The 21,160-nt window shown below is 36.3% G+C and overlaps 1 protein-coding gene across 1 annotated transcript in view; it reads left to right on the top strand.

Moving 5' to 3' along the window:
* The window catches only part of COG5 (component of oligomeric golgi complex 5), a 344,010-nt gene that overhangs the window by 320,840 nt on the left and 2,010 nt on the right, over positions 1-21,160 (top strand). Inside the window, exons 18-21 of the mRNA XM_074268349.1 lie at positions 294-531; positions 6,448-6,524; positions 12,166-12,292; positions 13,355-13,434. Of these exons, the coding sequence (XP_074124450.1) occupies positions 294-531; positions 6,448-6,524; positions 12,166-12,292; positions 13,355-13,434 (522 nt within the window). The remainder of the gene's footprint in view (positions 1-293; positions 532-6,447; positions 6,525-12,165; positions 12,293-13,354; positions 13,435-21,160) is intronic.

The raw sequence follows: 21,160 nt of genomic DNA on the forward strand, positions 1-21,160 counted from the left end.
TTCCATTTGCTTTGCAGCTGTAACTTGCTCCCTCTTATTGTCTCCACTTGTTGGAATATGTCCCCCTTGAGAACAGTGACTGTCTCCCCAGTGTTTAGCACGATGTGTTGCACATAGGAAGTGCTTACTAAATGATTTTTCATTTTTTCCTTCATTGTTTTTTGTCCTTGTGCCCATGGTGCATACCACAGTTATGAATATATATATATATATATTTGATAATTAAGAAGCATTAAGAAATTCTTACTAATTGATCATCAGTACTTAAAATAGCGTTATTCTTTCTTTTACAGATCATTACCTAGCTCAGGAAAACCGGATGTCCCTTGCTCTCTATACATGAAGGAGTTACAAGGTTTTATTGCCAGAGTGATGAATGACTACTTTAGACACTTTGAATGTTCAGAGTTTGTCTTTGACAACACAGAAGCCATTGCCCAGAGAGCAATTGAACTTTTTGTTCGTAATGCCAGTCTTCTAAGGCCACTTGGTGAAGGTGGAAAAATGCGACTTGCTGCTGATTTTGCCCAGGTAAATGGAACAGGACTGATTTTTTTCAAATTTGAATTTGAAAAAAGAATTCATTTAAGCCTCAGTTTCTTGCCTTAATCTTGATATTTTTTATTAAAATCTAAGATTTTTGTCATCTTATACATTTTGAATTTTGTAGCCTAATAAAAAATGACTATAGAAATCTAATTAAAAAAAAAAGCTGAAGTCACTCTTTTGGCAGATAAGTTTTTATTTTTATATTTTATAAATTTTACCTTTTAATATTTTAGGATTAAACTGAAGTTGCATATACCATATTAAGACCAGTCTTGTCTTTTCAACACAGCATAGTGGTTGTTTTTGTTTCCTTAATGTCTCACAATACCAGTCCTGATTGATCTATGTAGCTGGCAAGAAGATACACTTTAAATCAGTGGGAAGGGACTGCCTGTTGTCATGCAAGTACAAAGAGCTCTCATGTGTTTTTTAAATCTCAGAACCTGCTCATCATGACCATTCCATTTTTAGATCATTCTAGATGAATAAACAGAAGGCCAGATATGTTCAGTACTAATTATTTTATCTCTCTGTGCCCATGCCTAATTTGGAAAAAAAATAGTAGGAATAATATATTTTCTTGATGTCCTACCTTGAAATAATTATGTGATACATAGGGGAGATGACATTAAACTGACAGAATAATATTAAATTCATTAGGAAATTGCCTTTTAAAAATTGCAGTGGATTCAACAAAACTATAATAGTAAGAAGGACAAAAGATAACCAATCCAAAACCAACCATTCTTTTAAAAAAATGGAGTCAACAAAGATTTTTGTTAAAATCTGTGTCAGGATTAAACTTGTATTCAAGCCTTTGAAAGCTGTTAGCCTTACTAGTCTAAATAATTATTCACATGGATTATTCATAATGATTTGCCAGTTCCTCCCTGCTTATGAAGAAACATAAATGTTAATTTTAGTATTTATTCCCAAGTGCCTCTGAGTGCATGTCTTAGTTCATTATTTCAGTATCCAGAAGATGAGGCTCTGAATGCTCGTGCAGGAATGATTTTCAAATTCAACCCTCCATTATACATTATATGATTTACAAAAAGAGAAACCTCTCAGAGCCTAATTTTCAAGGGGCCTGGTTTCCTTGCATATTAATTTGCTCAGCAATTTGCCAATTGAACCTCTAAAATGATAAGCCCGAGGCCACTGTACCACAGAAAATAGGTTTACCTTAGAAAGTAGGATTCAATAGCCCAGGCATGAAAATTGAAGTGAATTCCTGCCATTTAACTGACGTATGAGTATCTGGTCTTTTTTTTTTTTTTTTTTTTTTTTTTTTTTTAACCCTTATTTTATGTCTTCTGCAATACTGGAACCACATTTCAGGTTAGGGAATTTAATTTATACATGTTTAATTAGTGTCTATACAAAGTACCTCCTAAAATATAGACTAATGTATCCAGGATCCACTTAATCATGTATTAGAAATATATTAAGTTATGCTTAGAATGGCTCTTTATTCTCCTTTCCCCTTCACTTTCCTCCCTTTTTTTGTTTTTTGTTTTTTCTTTTCTCTCCTCTAGGCTCCTTCCCCCATCAGCTCTTATGCATTCTTCTCCAGCTGGTTCTTGACTTCCCATTGCTGGAGGCAGCACTTGAAGTCCAGTTCGAGTGGCAGCCAGGCAGAAGTTGGCGAGAGCTGAAGTGCTCTAGGAGAGGGAGGAATGGGGTCATCTTGGTTTATGGGGAAGGGAGGGGGAACCGGGGCTTTGTTTTCTCAGGAATTTTGAAGATGGAGATGATCACCTTCAACTATTTCCACCACAGCCCAGCCACACTCTCAGGAACACATTGAAATGCTAAATTCTTGGATAGGGAGGAAGATGAATGGCACATTCAGAAAGTGGATTGTGCCAGATTTGTTTTGTCTTTGTTTCTTTCTGGACCAATTTCCCTTTTATCCAAAATGTTTCCTGCTCTTTTTCCGTAACTGTGGGATTAAATGAAATTCACAGTGATCACCAGTGCCCAGTTAGACTTAACCATCTGTTTATTGTCTGCCTGAAAGTTTTGAGTGCTCAGGTAGTAGTAGCTAAGAGTATACTTGTAAGCCCTTTGACAGATTTGTGAGGGTAAAGGTTCAGCCTAGGTATGTGTGCTTGTTGTGTGGTACTGCTAATCAGATTCCCATATTTATTCCTGTGACCCACTTTAGAAACCTCCTGCCATTTGTATTCACTTATAGAGCTCCATGTAGGTCACAGGCACAAGAATGACAGATGGAAGTCATATTTGGGCTCAATAAAGAGCCTTTGCAAATATTAGCCAGCTTCACAGGCATTCAGAGTGTCTTTGGATTGTGTGGTAGCGGGTTTTGTTTTTGTTTTTTTCATTCATCAAACCTTTATTTACTGACTCTGTTCAGCATAGTTTCATAGGCACTGTGGAAGTACAGTGGTAAGCTCCCCGTGTTGTTCATCTTTAGCTTTCAGAATCATCCAAACTCTTAAGTGGCTTTTGTATTCACAGCAGGCTTCACCTGGGAGCTACAAAAGCCTCACAACCTCTTCATTATTAAAGGTCATTGTTGAAAGGTATAAAACAAGGTCAGGGAAGTGCCTGTAATAGGCAAAGCTTCCTATTCTATTGGTGTGATATGTCCTTCATGATCTATTCCCTTCTCTCTACCATTACTACCCTGATCCAGGCCTCAGGAAAGACAGATAGTATAACTCCTGTAATATAGTAGGCCTCTAATTTTTTTTTTTATAGGCTTCCTTTTAATTTACCATAAAGATAAATTTCAGGTGCCTCAAAGGAAAATACTTTTACATTTTAAAATATTTATGAACTCTAAATTTTGACCCAAACCAGCATTTAGCAATTTAGAAGGACAAATAATAGAAAGATCACTGGATCTGGAATCATAAAGTGACCTTAATCTAATGGCTTAACTTCTCTGAGCTTTTCTTGGTTTCTTTATCCATAAAAGGTGAATTAGGATATGATATCCTAATATCATAGGATATCACTCCTTGAACAGGAGTGTAAAACTAAATAAATGTAAGATCTGATAGTTCTGTACCATCCCATTACTGTCCCTTGAATATATTGCCTCCTTCTTGCATACCCCAGGATGCTGGCATAAGGCAGTTTTCTTGTGATGGTTGTTGAGTTCTGGGTGTTAGCATTACTCTATTCTGTAGCTCCTAGGCCCACAGGTCCTGCTAATTCAGAACCTCTTGTCTGTTCTGTGTCTTCTGGAGGCTCCTGCAGTTTCTTTCCTTCCCCTGGAAAACTGTGAGCCGTGGCAGCTGGCTTAGCAATTGTTTATTCCCTGGCGTTGGTAGCCATTTCTATTTATAGTTTTTTCTGGTGCCCTTTAAATATATAGTTGCATCTATTTCACTGAGTGCATGTCTATATAAATTTAGGCAAGGAAACAAAACACTCTCAGTTACTATTCTAATTCTAGAACTTTTTCTCTTCAGAAGTGTTAGGCAGGTCTGCCCAGGCAGCATCCAGTGATGCCCTGTGATCAAGATATCTCTGATGGTTTGGAAGCATCTTTGTCACTGGTTGATGGTGCCTGCTACTGTACTTTTCAGGGGTAAAGGGGGAGCTGTTGCATTTTCCATTTTTGGCCCCTCAATCAATTGCCAAAAAACCCACCTATAGTTCCTTTTTTTTTTTTTTTTTTTTTAAATAGAACTCTGCCAAAAGATAATGATTTTTCTATACCCTAAAGCTTTTTTATGGATGAATTTTTTTTTAAATGTAACATTTTTATATTGTTGTTTGGTATAGATTTTTTATGCATCATCATATATTTTACAGTCCTTTCGGGTCAAATATTCTCATATAGTAATTTGTTCCTTTAGTAATGTTTTGGTTTTTTAACATTCAACCCTGCTGAAGGGCTGAGGAAAATAATCTTTGGTTTAATCTCTGAAGACACCAAAATCCTTCAGGGTAATTGAAAAGAAATTATTGATAAAATATTTCATGGTAACTGTGCTATGTAATTTCATCATGTATACCTATATACATTATGTACAAAGATGTGTAATTCATTTTATTTTAAGATTACTGAAGGTGAAACAGTGTGATTAGATCCAAACATTCACTAAGATGACCAATGGGATGTAAAATATATAAACTAAATTACAAGAAACCCTCCCTTCCTCCTTCATCTCCAAATTCTCACAATGAAGATGGGTTTACCCATTGCCCAGTCTTTCTGAAGTTCAAAATTGGCTCACAACTATTTTATTGTAATTAGCAAAAGACCATACTTAGTTTGTTTCTTTTTCTTCTGGCATGTTTTTCCTTTCAGAGTATTCAGCCTTCTCTCTCTCTCTCTCTCTCTCTCTCTCTCTCTCTCTCTCTCTCTCTCTCTCTCTCTCTCTCTCTCACATACACACACACACTCTATGTGTCTCTCTGTCTTTCTCTTTCTCTTCTCTCTCTTTTCTTTCTCTCCTTCCTTCCCTCCTTCTTTCACTTCCTCCCTCCCTCCTTCCCCCCTCTGGGTGTCTCTATGTCTGTCTCTTTGTGTGTCTGTTTCTGCCTACTCCCTCCCTCTCTCCCTTTTCTTCCCTTCCTCCCTCCTTCCCTTATTTTTTCTCTGTCTAATCCCCTCCTTTCTCTCTGCTTCCCTCCCTTCTTCTCTCCTCCTCCTTTCTCCCTCTCTATTCCTCCCCCCTCTCTTCTTCCCTCCCCATCTATATACTGAAAAAGAAGATGCACAAAGTTGACTGGTTCCACAAGTGACTGATATTTGAAAAATGAGTCCCTCTGTGACTTCATTTTGAAGAAGAGAATGATTCCATGAAGTTTCCAGAATCATTTTTCACACTTCACCATGTCTTAATGCTTAAAAATAAAGTCATCTCTCTAACTTAAGTTATTGTCTATACTTTGGAGAATGTGACACTACAGAGAGTTGTCAGCTATCCATGCTGAAGGTATAAGACAAAAAAAATATGGGAAAGTTCTTAGTCTTTCAGAGTTGTTTGTTTTTATGGTATTGTTAATGTGTAAGTTATTCTCCTTTGTAGCAGTTCATATAAGTCTTTTCAGGTTTCTCTGAAACCATCCTTTTTATAATTTCTTATAACACAATTGTATTCCCTCACATTCATATGCCATAATTTGTTCAGCCATTCCCCAATTAAAGGGCATCTCTCAGTTTCCAATTCTTTTCCAGGACAAAATATGCTGCTATAAACATATTAGTATATTATAGATCCTTTTCTTTAATTTCTTCAAGATATTGACTTGTTAGTAGACTCTGAGTTACAGAGTAGACATAGTTTAGTAGCTTTTGGGGCATCATTCCAAATTGCTTTCCAAAATTGCTAGACCAGCTAGCTCTTGTTTTCACCAATGTGTTTTCCCACAACCTCTCCAGCATTTTTTTTGGCCAACTTTGCCAGTAAGATGAATGTGATTTTTCTAATTTTTCTAATCAATGGTTTAGAGCTTTATTTTACATGGTTATTAGTAGCTTGGATTTCTTCAAAGGGGTTACTTTCAGTAAGATCATTGTATTATAGGATATTATATCCTTATAGGATATTGTCCCTAGCATCCTTTGAATTCCCTATTGCAAATTTACCACTAGGGGCACAAATTGCATTGGTTACTATTAGAGGTAGAAAGTCTTTAGAAGTCATCTGTTTCAAGCCTTTCATTTGGTATATAAGGTAAGTGCAAGCTAGAGAAAATGAATGAATGACTTGTCCAGAGTCATGCAGTTGATAGATGTCAGAGCTGCAGTTTGAACACAGGCTCTGGCACTACTTCCACTTTAGAGGTCAGATGAAATCAGTTGAAGGTCAGGTACAATCAACAAATTAGAACAAACCCCATCCCTACTCAGTATTTGTTTCCATGTAAAGTCTTCCATGAAAGGTTAAGCAGTGTCTTTTGTTTTTACAGATGGAACTGGCTGTGGCTCCACTCTGCAGAAGAGTATCGGACTTAGGAAAGTCTTACCGCTTGCTTAGATCATTCCGGTGAGTTCTAGTATCTAAGATTTGCCCTTTGTTAATTCTTGCTTGCTGATTATATAGCCACATTCCATTAGTAAATGAATTTTCCCTTTCAAGTTTTTTGGTTATTATTTAAGTTAGAAGCTTTATATAAAATCATTTGTAACTAATTTTAAATTATGTAGTTTTTTGATTGATAAGCATTATTTAACATATTTTATGTTATTATCTAGGAGACTGTGTACCCTTAATTTTTGTGGTAATGAATCTATAATATCAGAAATTTTAATAACAGTATAAAAACTTTACTGTAATATTGGTGAAATGTTATGGTGGTGGACTTCTTTCATAAATTTTCACTAGACAGAGTAAATATTTCTCTTAAAACAGTAATACAAACTAAGAATAAAGCAGGAATTTCATCTTCTGTCAGGCATTTTTTAAAAAGCTATTAGTATCTCATTTTTACCATAATCTAACATGTCATATGAGGATCAGTTGAAGAAACTGAGGCTAAAAGAAGCCCTAATTATAAGGATGGGAGGTGGGGGCATTTTAGACTTAACTTTCTTCAAAGATTTATCAAGTAAGAAAGGGGTTAAACTTCCAGAAAAGATATAGACTCTGAATTTTGCCCTTTACACTATCTGACTTTTAGGTAGAAATGCGTGACTCAATCACAATTTCATGTGTCAGTGGTCTGGTTCCCTGTGTGTCACAGATTATCATTTCTACTCCTCCTTCTATAGGTTTCTCCATTCCCTCATACATACAAGGTTCACATAATGGAGCTCTTAGTTTTTCCTAGCCACCCAGAATTCATAACTGGCTAATTCCATTACCAGGAGAATAGGTCAGTTGGTTGCAATCTGCTCATCCTTAAAATTAAGTACAGTAGACCTAGACTTAAAACTTTTCAATGAGACTTCATTTCACAGCCAAAAACTCTAATCTGTGGATAGTATAAGGAGTGTCACTGTCAGAGAGACTTCTACTGGCAAATGTACAAGGCTTGTCATGAGTATCCTGATATAAATGCTTCTGGTATGAAGCCACTCCAAGTTTACAAGGCTAGCAACAGTACGTGACCAAAGGGCTGGCTTAGATCTGCAAGAACCAATATGATTAGGGGTGAAGCTGTAGACCAAGTCCTTAAACACCTGCCCATGTTTCTCAACTTTTGCTGGCTTTTAAAGATTCAGGTTCTCCCTTTCTACTTTTGGTTCCTCTTGACTTAAGAATTAAATTTTTAGAGACACATATCTTCACAGATACCTGCCAAATCCTAGAAAAAAGTTTTATCTCTGGAAAGTTCTTTGGACATGGCTAGATGATTAGCACTTCCTTTTTCTCCGGGTCAGTACTCAGTCCTTGCTGAGAATCTATGTGAACCATGCATTATGTAGAATTGGCACTTGTCATTTGACAGTTCCAGCTGTTTTAGCACTATAATTAGCTCTTCCTCATGCTCTTTCAACTGCTTTCTATAAAAGGATGAGGTCACTCAGATAAAGATCTCAATAGTACATGTTCTCAGTTTCCAGAGTTCTTTCCACAATCAATGGCGGGGCTGCCTACCCCTATCTTAAATTCTCTTTGGGCCTAGGAAGCAGAACAGGAAGCAATGGCAGAAGTTCATAGGATAGAGAGAGTTGAAATAGACCTTGAGACTCATCCAATCCAGCCTCCTCCTTACATAAATGAGAAAACACAAATCCAGGGCACACAGCTAGTAACTAGGAGAGCCAGGATTCAAATCCATGTCCTCTGACTCCACAGGCAACATTCTTTCCACTATTTCATGCTTGCACTAGTTAGTGTAGCCCTAACCAATGTGTTTTATAAAGTTCACTCAATTCAATTGCTAAAAGATTTGGGCTGCCCAAATTGGCATGCTGTTGAGGTGGTAGTGGTTTGCTTTCACTAGAAGCCTTCAAGCCGAGGTGATCATTTTTGGAGTCTCTTCTCACATGGATCCTTAGTTTAGGGACTGATCACTTTGATTACTCTCCCTTAGATTATTTCTACACCTTCTAACTTGTTTCCCTACCTTAAGGTTTTCCATATTCCATGCTGTGTCCCCCCGCCCCGCCAAACTGCCAAAGGACTTTTTTTTTAAGCACAGATCTGACCACGTCATTCCCTTATTAAGTAACCTCGAAGAATTTCCTTTTACCTTTATTATCAAATTTAAACTTCTCTGTTTAACTTTTAAAAATCTTCATAATCTTGTCCCATTTTTATCTTTTCAGACTCATTGTACATTATTACCCCTTTCATGTATTCTAAGTACCAACCAATTTGTCCTCCTTGAATGAATGGAGCTTATTAAGCATTTAGGATGTACAAGGCTTTGTGATAAGTTTGGGGGTTACAAATAGAAAAAAAGTAGAGCCCTTGCTCTTAAGAAACTCACATTTTATTGGGGAGACAATATATATGGGAGGTTTCAACTGCAATTCGGACAGAAAATTCCCATAATTCTTAAGGTTTAGTGGCAAAGCAGATGTTAATGCCTCTTCTTTCAAATAATAATAAAATTATATCATTATATGTATGTGTTACATATATGTGTGTATATATTTTATATATTATATATATTATATATGTAGGTGTGTACACACACACACACACACACACACACACACACACACACACACACAAAAGAGAGAGAGAGAGAGAGACACAGACAGAGACAGAGACAGAGACAGAGAGACTAAGACTATGTCAAAATCCAGGATAACTTTACATAGTTCTGTTGACCTTACAGGCAGTGACCTGTGTAGTGAGCTTAGCCTTGCCAAAAGAATAGTCACTGTGACTCAGCTATCCAGGAAGCCAAGTAAGTAAATAAATAGATCTCATTATTAAAAGTGAGTCAGCTGTGTCAGCATGGTTGCCATAGGTTTGGTACAAAATGTGTATATATATATATATATATATATATATATATATATATATATATATATATATATATATATGTGTGTGTGTGTGTGTGTGTGTGTATATGTATATATGAATCTCTGTGTTTAGATATATATATATCTGCATATATGTCCTTGTCTCCATTAGAATGAAACTCTAGAGTTGTTTTATATCTGTAAACATATACACACATACATACACATATATATCTAATCTATTCTCCTTATCTCCATGAGAATGAAACTCTTGAGAGGAAGAAAAGTTAGCATAGTACTGGGTACATAAAAGACCCCTAATAAATATTTATGGATTAATTTATTGATTGATTTGGCACATTGTAAAAGGGATTTTGGTAACAGTTCTTTCCACCTCCCAAGATCTGATAATTCTGCCTTTCTTCAAAATATAAAGAGCTCCTCAGACTAATCTCTGAAAAAGTGTCCTTCCTGTTCTCCATCTTTGCCTTACCCTCCCGATAAGGACTACAGCATAGCCTCTTCTGATTCCATCTCCAGCAATCAGTAGGGACTGTGACCTTGACATTCTCCTTTCTCAGATTCCCATCTTCTTTGTCTGCCTTTGGTATGCACAAGCAAGTAGGATTTAATATCTCTTTGTAAGTAGAAGAAGCAACTCACCTCTGCCAATTCATCAGTACTGCTATAGGAGCTTTACAGTTTGTTCTGATCAGTCAGACAGGAGGAACCTAATCTAAATTCTGAATTTTGCAAACACCGATCTATTTAAGGCTTAGAAAGAGTCTTCAGCTTTCCCAGTTCCTATGATAATGTGAAGACAGAGCAATTAAGACTTTGAGGGGAAAGTGGTACTGTGCCATTATGAATGGACTCCAGCAGAATGGGAGGAGAACAGCTAGTGCCAATAGAAATGACATAACTGTTGAGTTCAGTTATTTACACAGTAATGGGAGGGAAGATAGGATGAAGGAGTTAGGGGAACCAGCATTAAAACTGATGGTTGTCTAGACTATTCAGAATTCTAATATTCCTAGCTTGTATTATTGGAAAGCAGAAGAAAACTTATTTCCATTCTTAATGGTTTTTGCCTTTATGAGAAACCCAAATATATTTTCCCCTTTATCTTATTAGCCTTTATTGTTACTTAGTAACCAAAGGCCCTGTGTTGACTCCACTTGAATCACCTATCAGTTTTCCAACTGTTCATACACTTGGGACAGACTTCAAATAGTAGTCGAAATAGAACAAGATGGTACAGAATCATCAGGTAAAAATGGCTGAGCCAGTTTTTCCCTTCTACTCTTCAAGAGGAGTCATTTGCATCCTGGGATCAGCCCAAAGATGCTTGGCCAGACCAGGGCAGGAAAGAAAAATAGGGCACAGGAAAAATCTAACCTATATAGTGATCAGCTGACACTCCTCTCCCTCTTTGGTATGCAAGAAAAGCTGTTCTCTAGCAACCTCTGTGTAATCAGAACCTAAAATTCAGAGGTATTATTCACCTGAAGAATTCAGGCTCTGAATCCCAACTTTTAGAAACTATCATTACTGCTTTTTCTATTTTTTCTTTTTTAATGGATTATATCTTAGAAGTTAATTTCTTCTCTGATTCACTTTCTATTATTGAAAACATCCTGCATAATAGGGAGACACTTCACTCTTATCCATTAATCATAATAACATTTTTTATATTATCTCAGAGGTGTCAGCTTGTTTTCCTTTGGTATTATGCAGATACTGACACCTCTGTGCCTCCTTTGTGTGTATCAGAGAGAGGGGAAAAATTTTTAAGAAAACTAAGTTGTTGAAAAGAACCCACTTTATAATCTTTTCTTTGAGCATGATGTTAATTCATTCAACATGCTTTTTCCTCTCTTCACCATATGTTGTAGCCAACTGTAAAAAAGTCAAAAGATTTTAGCCATGAATCATTTTAATCTTAAGTATTCCCTATTGCACGTACATTTTTTCCCTAATATGAACCATTTCTACCATACCAGACTGCAATATTTGTAACCTTGAAGATGTTGTCATTTTCCAGAATGAAATTTTCCAAGAGTGATTTTGTGATATTTGGACTTCATGCTTTTGGCATTTTAGCAGTGTCTTAATCAGTTCCTTTTTGTTTTCAAGTCAAATGAAGATTTATTTTTTAATGGCTAACACTTCAAATTTCACCTGGAATATGTGTTGTGGGGATCAAGAAGAAAGGAGAAAGATTGGAAATCAAGCTGTGTTCTTTCTGCCTCTTAAATCAAGTACCAGAAATAAAGATTCTGCAATTAGACATTAATGGGTAATTATATTAGTGACGCACGAGAGAATCAAAACCCAGCATTGCTTTCCATGGGTGTATTGACAATAGAAGGCAGTGGCCTATGTAGCAAGCTTGACCTTGCCAAAAAAATAGCCACTATGACTCAAAGATCCACGAAGCCAAGGAAGTGAATCAAAAGATCTCATTTTTAACAGTGACTCAGCTATGGGGCATATGAGTATGGTGCAGTGAATTCTAGTAATGCTAGATCATAACATTTCAAGGAGCTAAATTGAAACCATGAGGCAAGAAAGGAAAGTATCAAAGAAAAGGTTGAGGGAACAATTATGTCATGTTACCTGCTGAAATGCAAGGCTTTTGTGTCTTTCACTAACTAATGTTTTTTTATTATAAAAGTCCATCAGAAATGTTACTGTTATGCTTTATACTTTCTAAATAATATCTTTTTACAGGGCAAAATAATGTTTGCTTTTCTTTCTTTCAGACCACTGCTCTTTCAGACAAGTGAACATGTAGCCAATAGCCCAGCATTGGGGGACATTATCCCATTCAGCATTATTATTCATTTCTTATTTACAAGAGCTCCATCTGAATTGAAATCTCCTTTCCAGGTAATAAATTAAAGCAATCTTACTTTTATGAGTCTCAATTAAGTTTGACCCTTAAAGGCATAAGGTCTAGGATGACAATATAATTGCTAGTTAATCTTGTCCATATCATAAGCCAGTGTCTCTTATTTTCTAACCTTAGAGAGAGAAACAGATTATAGAAGAAAGCTGCCACTTAATTCAAAGTCTCTCTTTTTAAAAATGCCAAGATAGGCCTTTTAAATGATAGTGATGGATTAGTAAAAACCTTCTTAATTAATTTTTCTGGCACACTCATTAACTGATTAAATTACTAGAGTTCTTACATATTAGTGACCATAAAACACTCTGAATTCAAATTGTCTTAATTGCTCTTCTTTGATCTTTACACTTCATATCCTGCCTCCATGCCCTTGCAAAAGCTAACTCTCATGCCTGAAATGTACTCTCTACACATCTTTCCCTGCTAGAATCCCAAACATCTTTCAAGGCTAATCTCAGTGCTACAGAGTACCTTTCCAGATTGTCCTGTTTATTGCTGTCTGCTTCTTGAGAGCAAAGATGTTTGGTTTTTAATCATATCTATCTTCAACACCTACCATTTTGGACTGGATCTGCAATTTCTTTAGTTTTAATAATTCCCAAAGAGAAATATCTCTGTACCATTTTAGGTTGGTAACTGTACTGCAACTTATGAGCTAAGAGATTGTCAACTGTGCCAAGAAGTTATGACTTGCCTTGCGTCATTCAGCTAATAAGCTTTAAATAATTTTGCTTGGACCCATGTCCTTCTGACTCAATGTCAGCTTTATCTATTGGATCAGGTTGCCTCCCAGAGTAGCCATTAATAAAGATTTACTAGATTAGATTGGACTGGAATTCCAGGAAACATTTTAGAAATCAAAAGGGTAATCTAAGGATACTTAACTGTGACTTACTAAGCCTTCTTGACATTTTTCACTTCGGAAAATGCTTGGAAATAAAGTATAAAGTTGCATCTTAGTAATTCCAAGTAAATTTTATATCATCTGACATTTATTGTTGTGTTCACATTTCTTTTTCCCTAATTGATGTCCATTTATTCAGAGAGCAGAGTGGTCCCATGCCCGATACTCTCAGTGGCTAGATGATCACCCATCTGAAAAAGACAGGCTCCTCCTTATCAGGTAAGTCAGGTTCTAACCCTATTTTTGCTCTTTTGCTCAAAAAAGTGAACTTTAATTGAAACATGAAAGTTTCTTTTGTTGAAAGATCAAGGTAAATAAGCACTGATTTTCTTTGCATTATTCTCATCTCTATCCATATTATTTATGTTGTTTTTCAGCATTATTTTTGCCATTTTCTCCATCTCCTGGTGTGGCTCAGACTTACGTCTCCCCATCCTTTTTCGTAGTGCTCTGGGGGAATTTAGGCCAATACTTGGGGTCAGTTCATTCTCCCAGCTTCTGAAAACTCCCCAATATCCCTGGGCCTTAGATTTAGCATTCTGTCTTATCTTTTCCTCATCCCTACTATCATTTTGGGTACTTAGGATTTATTTTTTTATATAAATAGAGGTATCCAAATGTGATCATGTCAGTCAGTCAATCTATCAGTAAACATTTATTAAACTTCTATAACATGCCAGACACTGTGCTAAGCACTGGGGATGTAAAGAATGGTTAAGAGACAGTCCTTGCTCTTGAGGAATTAATTTGCAAATTACTGAGCTCAAATAAGGTATATCTAGAATAAATAGGAACCTGGAGGAGGGGGCAGAAAGCATGTAAGGATTAAAAAGTGGGAAAAGGTGAATGGGGAGAGGTTATGAAACTTTGAGTGCCAAATATGATTTTATATATTTGGTTTTTTGGCAAAACAGAGGGTTAAGTAACTTGCTTAAAACACAGTTAATATTAAGTATCAGAAGTCGAATTTGAACTCAAGTCCTCCTGACTCCAGGACTGGTCCTTTATCTACTGTGCCATGATTTTGCATATTTGATCCTGGAGGTGAGAGGAAGCAACTGGAATGAATTGAGCAAGGAGAGTGGGGAGGATTACATGGTGCTTTAGGAAGATCTTTTGGACAGCTGAGAGGATAGAATAGAAATGAAAGATACATGTGGCATGGAGACTGGCCAGTAAGCTGTGACAGTAGTCTAGACATAGGTACTTATGAAAGTATCAGAGGTGACAAGGATGTATGTGCAGTAGATATTACAAAGGTAAAAATATCGTTATGGAACAGATCAGTGTCCTGAGAGAGTAGGGGGAGTCAAGGAAAACATTAAGATTGTGAATCTGGTACCCTGTAATGGGGAAAGACAGTAAGTTTAGTTTGGACCTGTTGAGTCTAAGGTGTGTGGGCCCTAGGGACAGAGAACCTTGTGGGTCACTCATGATTAGTGATCACATGTCCTCTTTAGGCAGTGCTGTCAAATTAGTCAAAATACATCCCAAAAGCAGATAGAACACAATTGCTAATGTAGTTTTCCTGCTATAAATTTTGCTATTAATTCTTTCCACCCAACAGATTTCTTTTCAAAAGGTGACCCTAGAACTTTTTGATGGCCCAAGAGCCTATTATCAGCTTCCCCAAAGTAAAAAGTAGGGAAAAGATGAATCCCAAGTTAGCTCTTTCATTAACTAGGTCACATTCCTGTTGCCTGCTGAAATATTCAGCATTATATTCTGTATGTTTCTTAAAAGTACACTTGAAAAATAATTTCAGCATAGTCCCAAGAAAACTATAGGAGAAATTAAGTTAGGAAAATTCAACTTGACATTCTGTCTTAACACATTTACAACTTGTAAAATTCCAGATAACCTGTCACCTTTAGTGCTGTAATGTGGTAGGTGTAAAGAAAAGCTAAGTATGGAGGAGTGCTAGTTACCTCAGGCCTTGGAGGGCAGATTGGCTAGATGTTTTTCTCCACTCAGCTATACATAGTCCTTTCCCTGTTTATCAGATTCAGGTTGAGCAGGAAGGACACAAGGTTAACACCAGAGCCAGTGAGTTTGGTCAATTGGAATAAACTCTAGGAAAAACCTTGGAGAAGGAACATGGACCGGGCTATTTAGATTTTTGCAATTGACTTATGTTTATTTTGCTTGTTACTATCAATCAAGCAATCAAATTATTATTTGATTATATTGGTTGCTACATAATGTTATAGAATTTCCTTTTTTTCCCCCTCAATTAGCCAGAAGATTCAAAAACTATTTTGATAACTGTCCAGTTGTGCTAGATTACAGATCACTTGTCATATCTGCTTTCTTCCAAGAATATATTGAATGTTTTCAACTGCAGCATAGTTACTGAATCTATATTTAATGCCTCATATAAAGACCCTACAAATTTCTTGGCAGATTGTTAACATTATCATGGCACTGTGGTGAATTTTGTGCCCTTCTCATGAAACTCCTAAAGACTTAGATGCATTTGACGTAGTCTACAAAATTCATGACATTTTATCCAAAACCATGGTTTGTTCTTGTTTCCCATAGCAATTAGTTTTGATTTTTCATCTTTGTAATGCCATTGTGTAGGCTACATTTATCTTTCCTCAGCAGATCAGCTGAGACTTAGGGGTGCTATATATACATCATTAAATTTTTTTTCCAACTTTTAGGAAACTCACTCCCTTTATACTAATAAAGACAGCAGGACAAACTGAGGACAATGTATTTCTACTGAAACAGCTACCAGTGAACCCTTATGAATTCTTCTCTGCTTTTGAAGTTAGATGTTTTTCTAAGGCTTGAATGGAGTTCATTCACCAAGTTTCCTCCCTCACCCACATTCATTCAAATAAGCATTTATTAAGTACCTACTACATGCAAGGCACTATAATATAGGCACTTTGGAATTCAAAGGCAAAATGTAAAGCAGTCTCAAAGAAACTTACCTTCTTCTGGATCATAGAACTCAAAGTCTATTTATTTGACTCTAAAGGAACAGAGGTCAGAGAAGATGTTCCTCCACATGAAAATCTTCCCAAGTACCAGCCTCTTGCCATTTGTTGTCACACTTGTTTCACCTACTGACTTGCTGTCTCTACTCAGATAAAGCCTTCATTAAAAGTTATTGGCTAAACTCACTTCCAGTTGATCAGTGATGGACAGAGGTAGCTACACCCAGAGAAGAAATGATGGGAAGTGAATATAAATTGTTAGCACTAATATCTGTCTGCCCAGGTTACATGTACCTTCAGAATCTAATGCTTATTGTGCAACAAGAAAATGGTATTTACACACATGTATTGTATCTAGGTTATATTGTAACACATGTAAGATGTATGGGATTGCCTGCCATCTGGGGGGAGGGAGTAGAGGGGGGATAATTTGGAAAAATGAATATAAGGGATAATATTATATTAAAAAAAAATTATTGGCTACTCAATTTGAAGAAAAATCTTCCTGATGTGGGATATATTGTTGAAGTCTAAATCACTAACATCACTACCATGTCTATGGGGAGTTAAGTTGATTTCTAAAACATGTGGTAAATATACAAAGGTCACCATTCCCAATTTATATGTGAGGGTCTGTGAGGTGAACTTGACATACATCATTCATTGTCACTTTTGACTTGCTAGTGGGGATGAAGTAAAACCTGTTTACCAGAGAAGAGGCAGAGCCAGTAGAGGATAGGGTTTCTTGAATAATTTAAAAATGAGACATTACAATAGTTTTATCAGGCCAGATTTTCCAACTAGATAATAATTCTGCCTGCCCCCAAAAGTGGAGTCCAAGCTTATGAAATTTGGATTGTGGAGGAAGGCTTATAGATACCAGGGGAGCCCCAATTGCACAAATGTCACAGTGAGCTTTTTAATTCGTTTTAAGAACTTTGTGATGCAAATAAGTTTCTTCTATGTTCAAAAAGGTGAAGAACACAATATTTGTTCCAAGGATTTAGAAGTTGGGATAGAAATTCTGAAATGTATAATGCTTTCCCTGACCTCATAAAAACCTCTTGTACACTGGAATAGCTCATCCATATAGTTCCTCTTTTCCTCAGGAATTATTTATACCTAATACATAAACAAGAAAGAAAGAGTTTGGGTCCAAAAGAAAAATTACCGAGTTCCTTCTTGTTGGCTGCTGTGACAGCTAAGGGATCATTTTTTTTTCTTGACTCCCTATTCAAGTAAATAGTTATAAAATGCCTATTAAAAAGGACACAAGATGAGGAAGACAAACAGTCCTTACAGCTTCAGGGAAACAACAACATAGTCTGAGATGGGATTAGAATAAATATATTAATCTCTTAATGCAAGGCAGAATGGAAATGCCTAGAGAGGGATAGCAAGGGTGCTGGTAGATTCCAAGGCAGGCTTTCTAGACATAAAAAACGTAAGCAAAGGTGTAAAAGTGGGATCATGAAGGGATATTCAGAGGCAAGGAAAATAGTACAATTTGGCAAGATTTGTTTATGGGCCACAAAGTCCTGAGCTGGAGGGGATGTGGAGGGAAAGGAGCAAGTGGTGTTCTTGCATAGCAAGTGTGATCATTTTACCTTTATTTATTTGGACAAATATGCATCAAAGAGCAAGAATGAGCAAATATCTTTGATAGGCTAATACATCCTGAGTATATATTCAAGCACATATTTTGTTATGATTAATAAAAGATTCATTTAAGATTATGGAATTACAGGTTACTTTATAATCATGCATCTTCTCAATAATGAGAATCCACAAAGTTTTGTTTACAATTAAAAGGGAATCGCATGCCCAAAAGATTGAGAGCTAAAATATAGGATACATTCACAGGAATAATGGGTGATGGGTTCAGTTTCAAAACTCCCATTTATCATAGGTAAGCATTAATGAAGAACTGTATTGAAAGGATAGCAGTATAAACAGAAAAAGATTATACAGTACAAATGTAGAAAACATTTATGAAGGGGGAAAGGAAGAGCTAGGATAAACAGGTGACAGAGTTTGAATCTGGAAAACTGAGAAAATGGTGGTATTATTGAAAAAAAATAGTAAGGTCTAGAAGAAGGGTGTAGACTTGAGTGTAGCAGGGAAATTATTTGTGATGTGTTTTAAGATGCCAGTGGGAAATTTCATTTTTCGCTCAAAACCCCTATCTTCCAGATTTAGCTAGCTTAGTTTACAACGACCATTCTAGTCTTCTGAATTTGTAACCTCAGCATTATCATTGACTCTTCACATAGACAGTCAGTTGTCAAATATTCCTATTTCTACCTCCACAATATCTCTTGCATCCTAGCCCCTCTCTACTCAAAGTTAGCACTTTTATTTAACTATTTTTACTGTAATGGCCTTCTAATTGGTCCCTAAATCTTTCCCTATTCCAGTCCATCCTCCATGCAGTAACCAAAGAGATTTGCTTAGCCCAGCTCTAATTGTGTCTCTTCCAAATCAATAAAATACAATGGGGTTCCCTCAATGTAAACTCCTGTGTGTTTGGCTTCACAACCTGGTCTTGACCTATTTTTCCTAACTTCTTTGTGTAACTTCTTCCCACAATTTACCAGCAAGTCCAACTGGCTTTCCTTCTCTCCTGATACATGGTACTCCTATTCTTATCTCCAATCCAAGTCTTTGTATTGGCCATCTTCCATGCCCAGAATGCACTCCTCCTCCGTCTCAGTCAAGGGCATCCCTCTCTTCAACAGTTTTGGCACCATCATCCATAAGCTCCTAATGTCCTTGTATGTATAGTGAAGCAGCCATGGCATAGTGGAGAGCCAAGGCGACTGACTAGGGTTCAAGGATAAGTGTAAAGCATACCTAGCTTTGTGACCCGCACAACTTTCATTGCTCTTAAGAGTTTCCTCACCCAAGAATTCTTTAGATTTTTGAAGTCAAACTCAAATAGAACTTGAGGCCACTAAACCATGTATGAGGATCTCTGCAGGGCCCTTCTTAACTTAAAAAAATGTCATGTTAATATGAGATTTTTTTTCCTATTTTCTTGAAGTATTTCCTAAGTATATTTTAATCTGCTTCTGTCCACACGAGGAAATACTGGCCACATATTTTAACATATGCCCAAGATCAATGAAATCCTAAGTCCGTTCCATATCCCTGTAGATAGCTGGCCTTGGATTCAGGAAGGCCTGAATTCAGACCCCACCTCTGACACTTGCTGTGTGAACCTGAACACATTACATCTCACAATGGTCTTTATGTCACAGAAATGGGGGCCAAACTATAGTGATACAAGTTTCCTAAATAAAACACAGGTCCAGTCCCTATCCATAATCTGGTATGTGTTCCTCCACTGCTTGATTTGAAAGGTTATAAACTGGAAAATATGTTGTTTCATTTTTTTTTTGTCCTTGCACCCCCAGAACCTGGCACATAGTCAATTACAAATACTAATTTATTAATTGATCCAAGTGAAGAAACATCAGAAAGAGCAGCCACAGACAGGAGAACTAAGAATATCATAGAAAAGAAAATTGTAAGGTGAGGTTAAATAGTCAATATTGTCAAATATTGGTCAAGTAGGATTAGGACCAAGAAAAGGTCTGTTATATACATCTCAAGCCCCATGGCACTGAAAATAAATGCTGAAGATGGGTGAAGGCCTCTGTCCCCTGACTATTGGAATCATGTCATGATTCTCCAGAGCACTTAATATCTTATACTTATTGGGCCATTACAGTTTTTGAATTGAATTACATTATCTGACATATTTGTTTTCTTCTTTGAAAAAATAAATAATAAAACTTTAGCTTTGTGTTTCACATTGGACATTTCCCCTCTAATTACTACTATCCATTCCTTTGTTAAATTTTTATTTTATAACACCTAATCTTCCAAGAAAGCTGATATTTTTGCTCAAGGAAGTATAATAACTTATTAAAACACCATACACCATTTATGTGAGAAGTAGCTGAAATTTGCTTTCTTCTATCATTCTGATGGTATTCTTGGTAGAATATAATTATGTGCATGACCAAATTAATTTCTGGTTTTTTTTTTCATATTTTATATCAGCTGATTTTATTCTTATTTTAAAAAGACCCCGTTCTTCTCACTACTAAAAAGACTGCTTTCTCTTATGAATTTCACAGTATCCATTTTTACTAAGATCAGTAGCAACCTCTTGTCCTTTTAAGGATACTGTCCTTTTCAGTTTTGTGGGAGTATTTACAAGCTTAAGAAAAGATTGGGAATTTGAGTAAGGGAATAAGAAGTGACAATGATTTGCCATTATTCAAAGTACAAAAGTAGTTTTACATTTCAAGTTATCTATGCTTTTTATTTATACTTTTGCAAAGCTATATTCATTATAACTGCTTTGTTTCTGACTTACATTTTAGAATTGTCACTGAGAAGTAATATTTAAAGGGGGGGGGGTGCTTTCAGGAATCATAGACAAGAGATTTATGTTTAAGGATTAGATATCTGCCAGGCAGTGAGACTGATCACATGGATTAAACAAATAAAGGGCTTCACAGAAGTATAATAATATCTACTACAACATGAAAATATAAAAATATCAAGATTATTCCTAAAATAAAATTGGTATAGGTAATGCCTATTTTAAGTAGCCTTTTCAGAAATTAGGTTTTTAATTCCAGTTAACTACCTATTATTGAGTGGTGCCTGACACTTATAAGGATGAAGATGGCTCTGTAATTTATAAAAAGCAAACATCTGAAACAAAACCAACTTTATAGCCCCTAATTATTAGGTACAGCTTAATTTTTGATATTATAGTTCCATTTACTTTAGATTTCAAATGAGGCACATTATAACAGTGGTCATCCTGTGCTCCTAGTGTGTCTTTTCTCCTGAAGTATTCAGCCTTCTCTTATGATCATCTTCAATCATCTCGGATCTCAGGCAGAGGGGCCCTGCATGCAGACCTAATCTTATCCAAAAGGTGGCTCTCCATGGTGCTGGCTTACCCCTGGTGAGCT

Source organism: Sminthopsis crassicaudata, chromosome 5 (genome assembly GCF_048593235.1).
Source record: "Sminthopsis crassicaudata isolate SCR6 chromosome 5, ASM4859323v1, whole genome shotgun sequence".
Classification (NCBI taxonomy): Eukaryota; Metazoa; Chordata; class Mammalia; order Dasyuromorphia; family Dasyuridae; genus Sminthopsis; species Sminthopsis crassicaudata.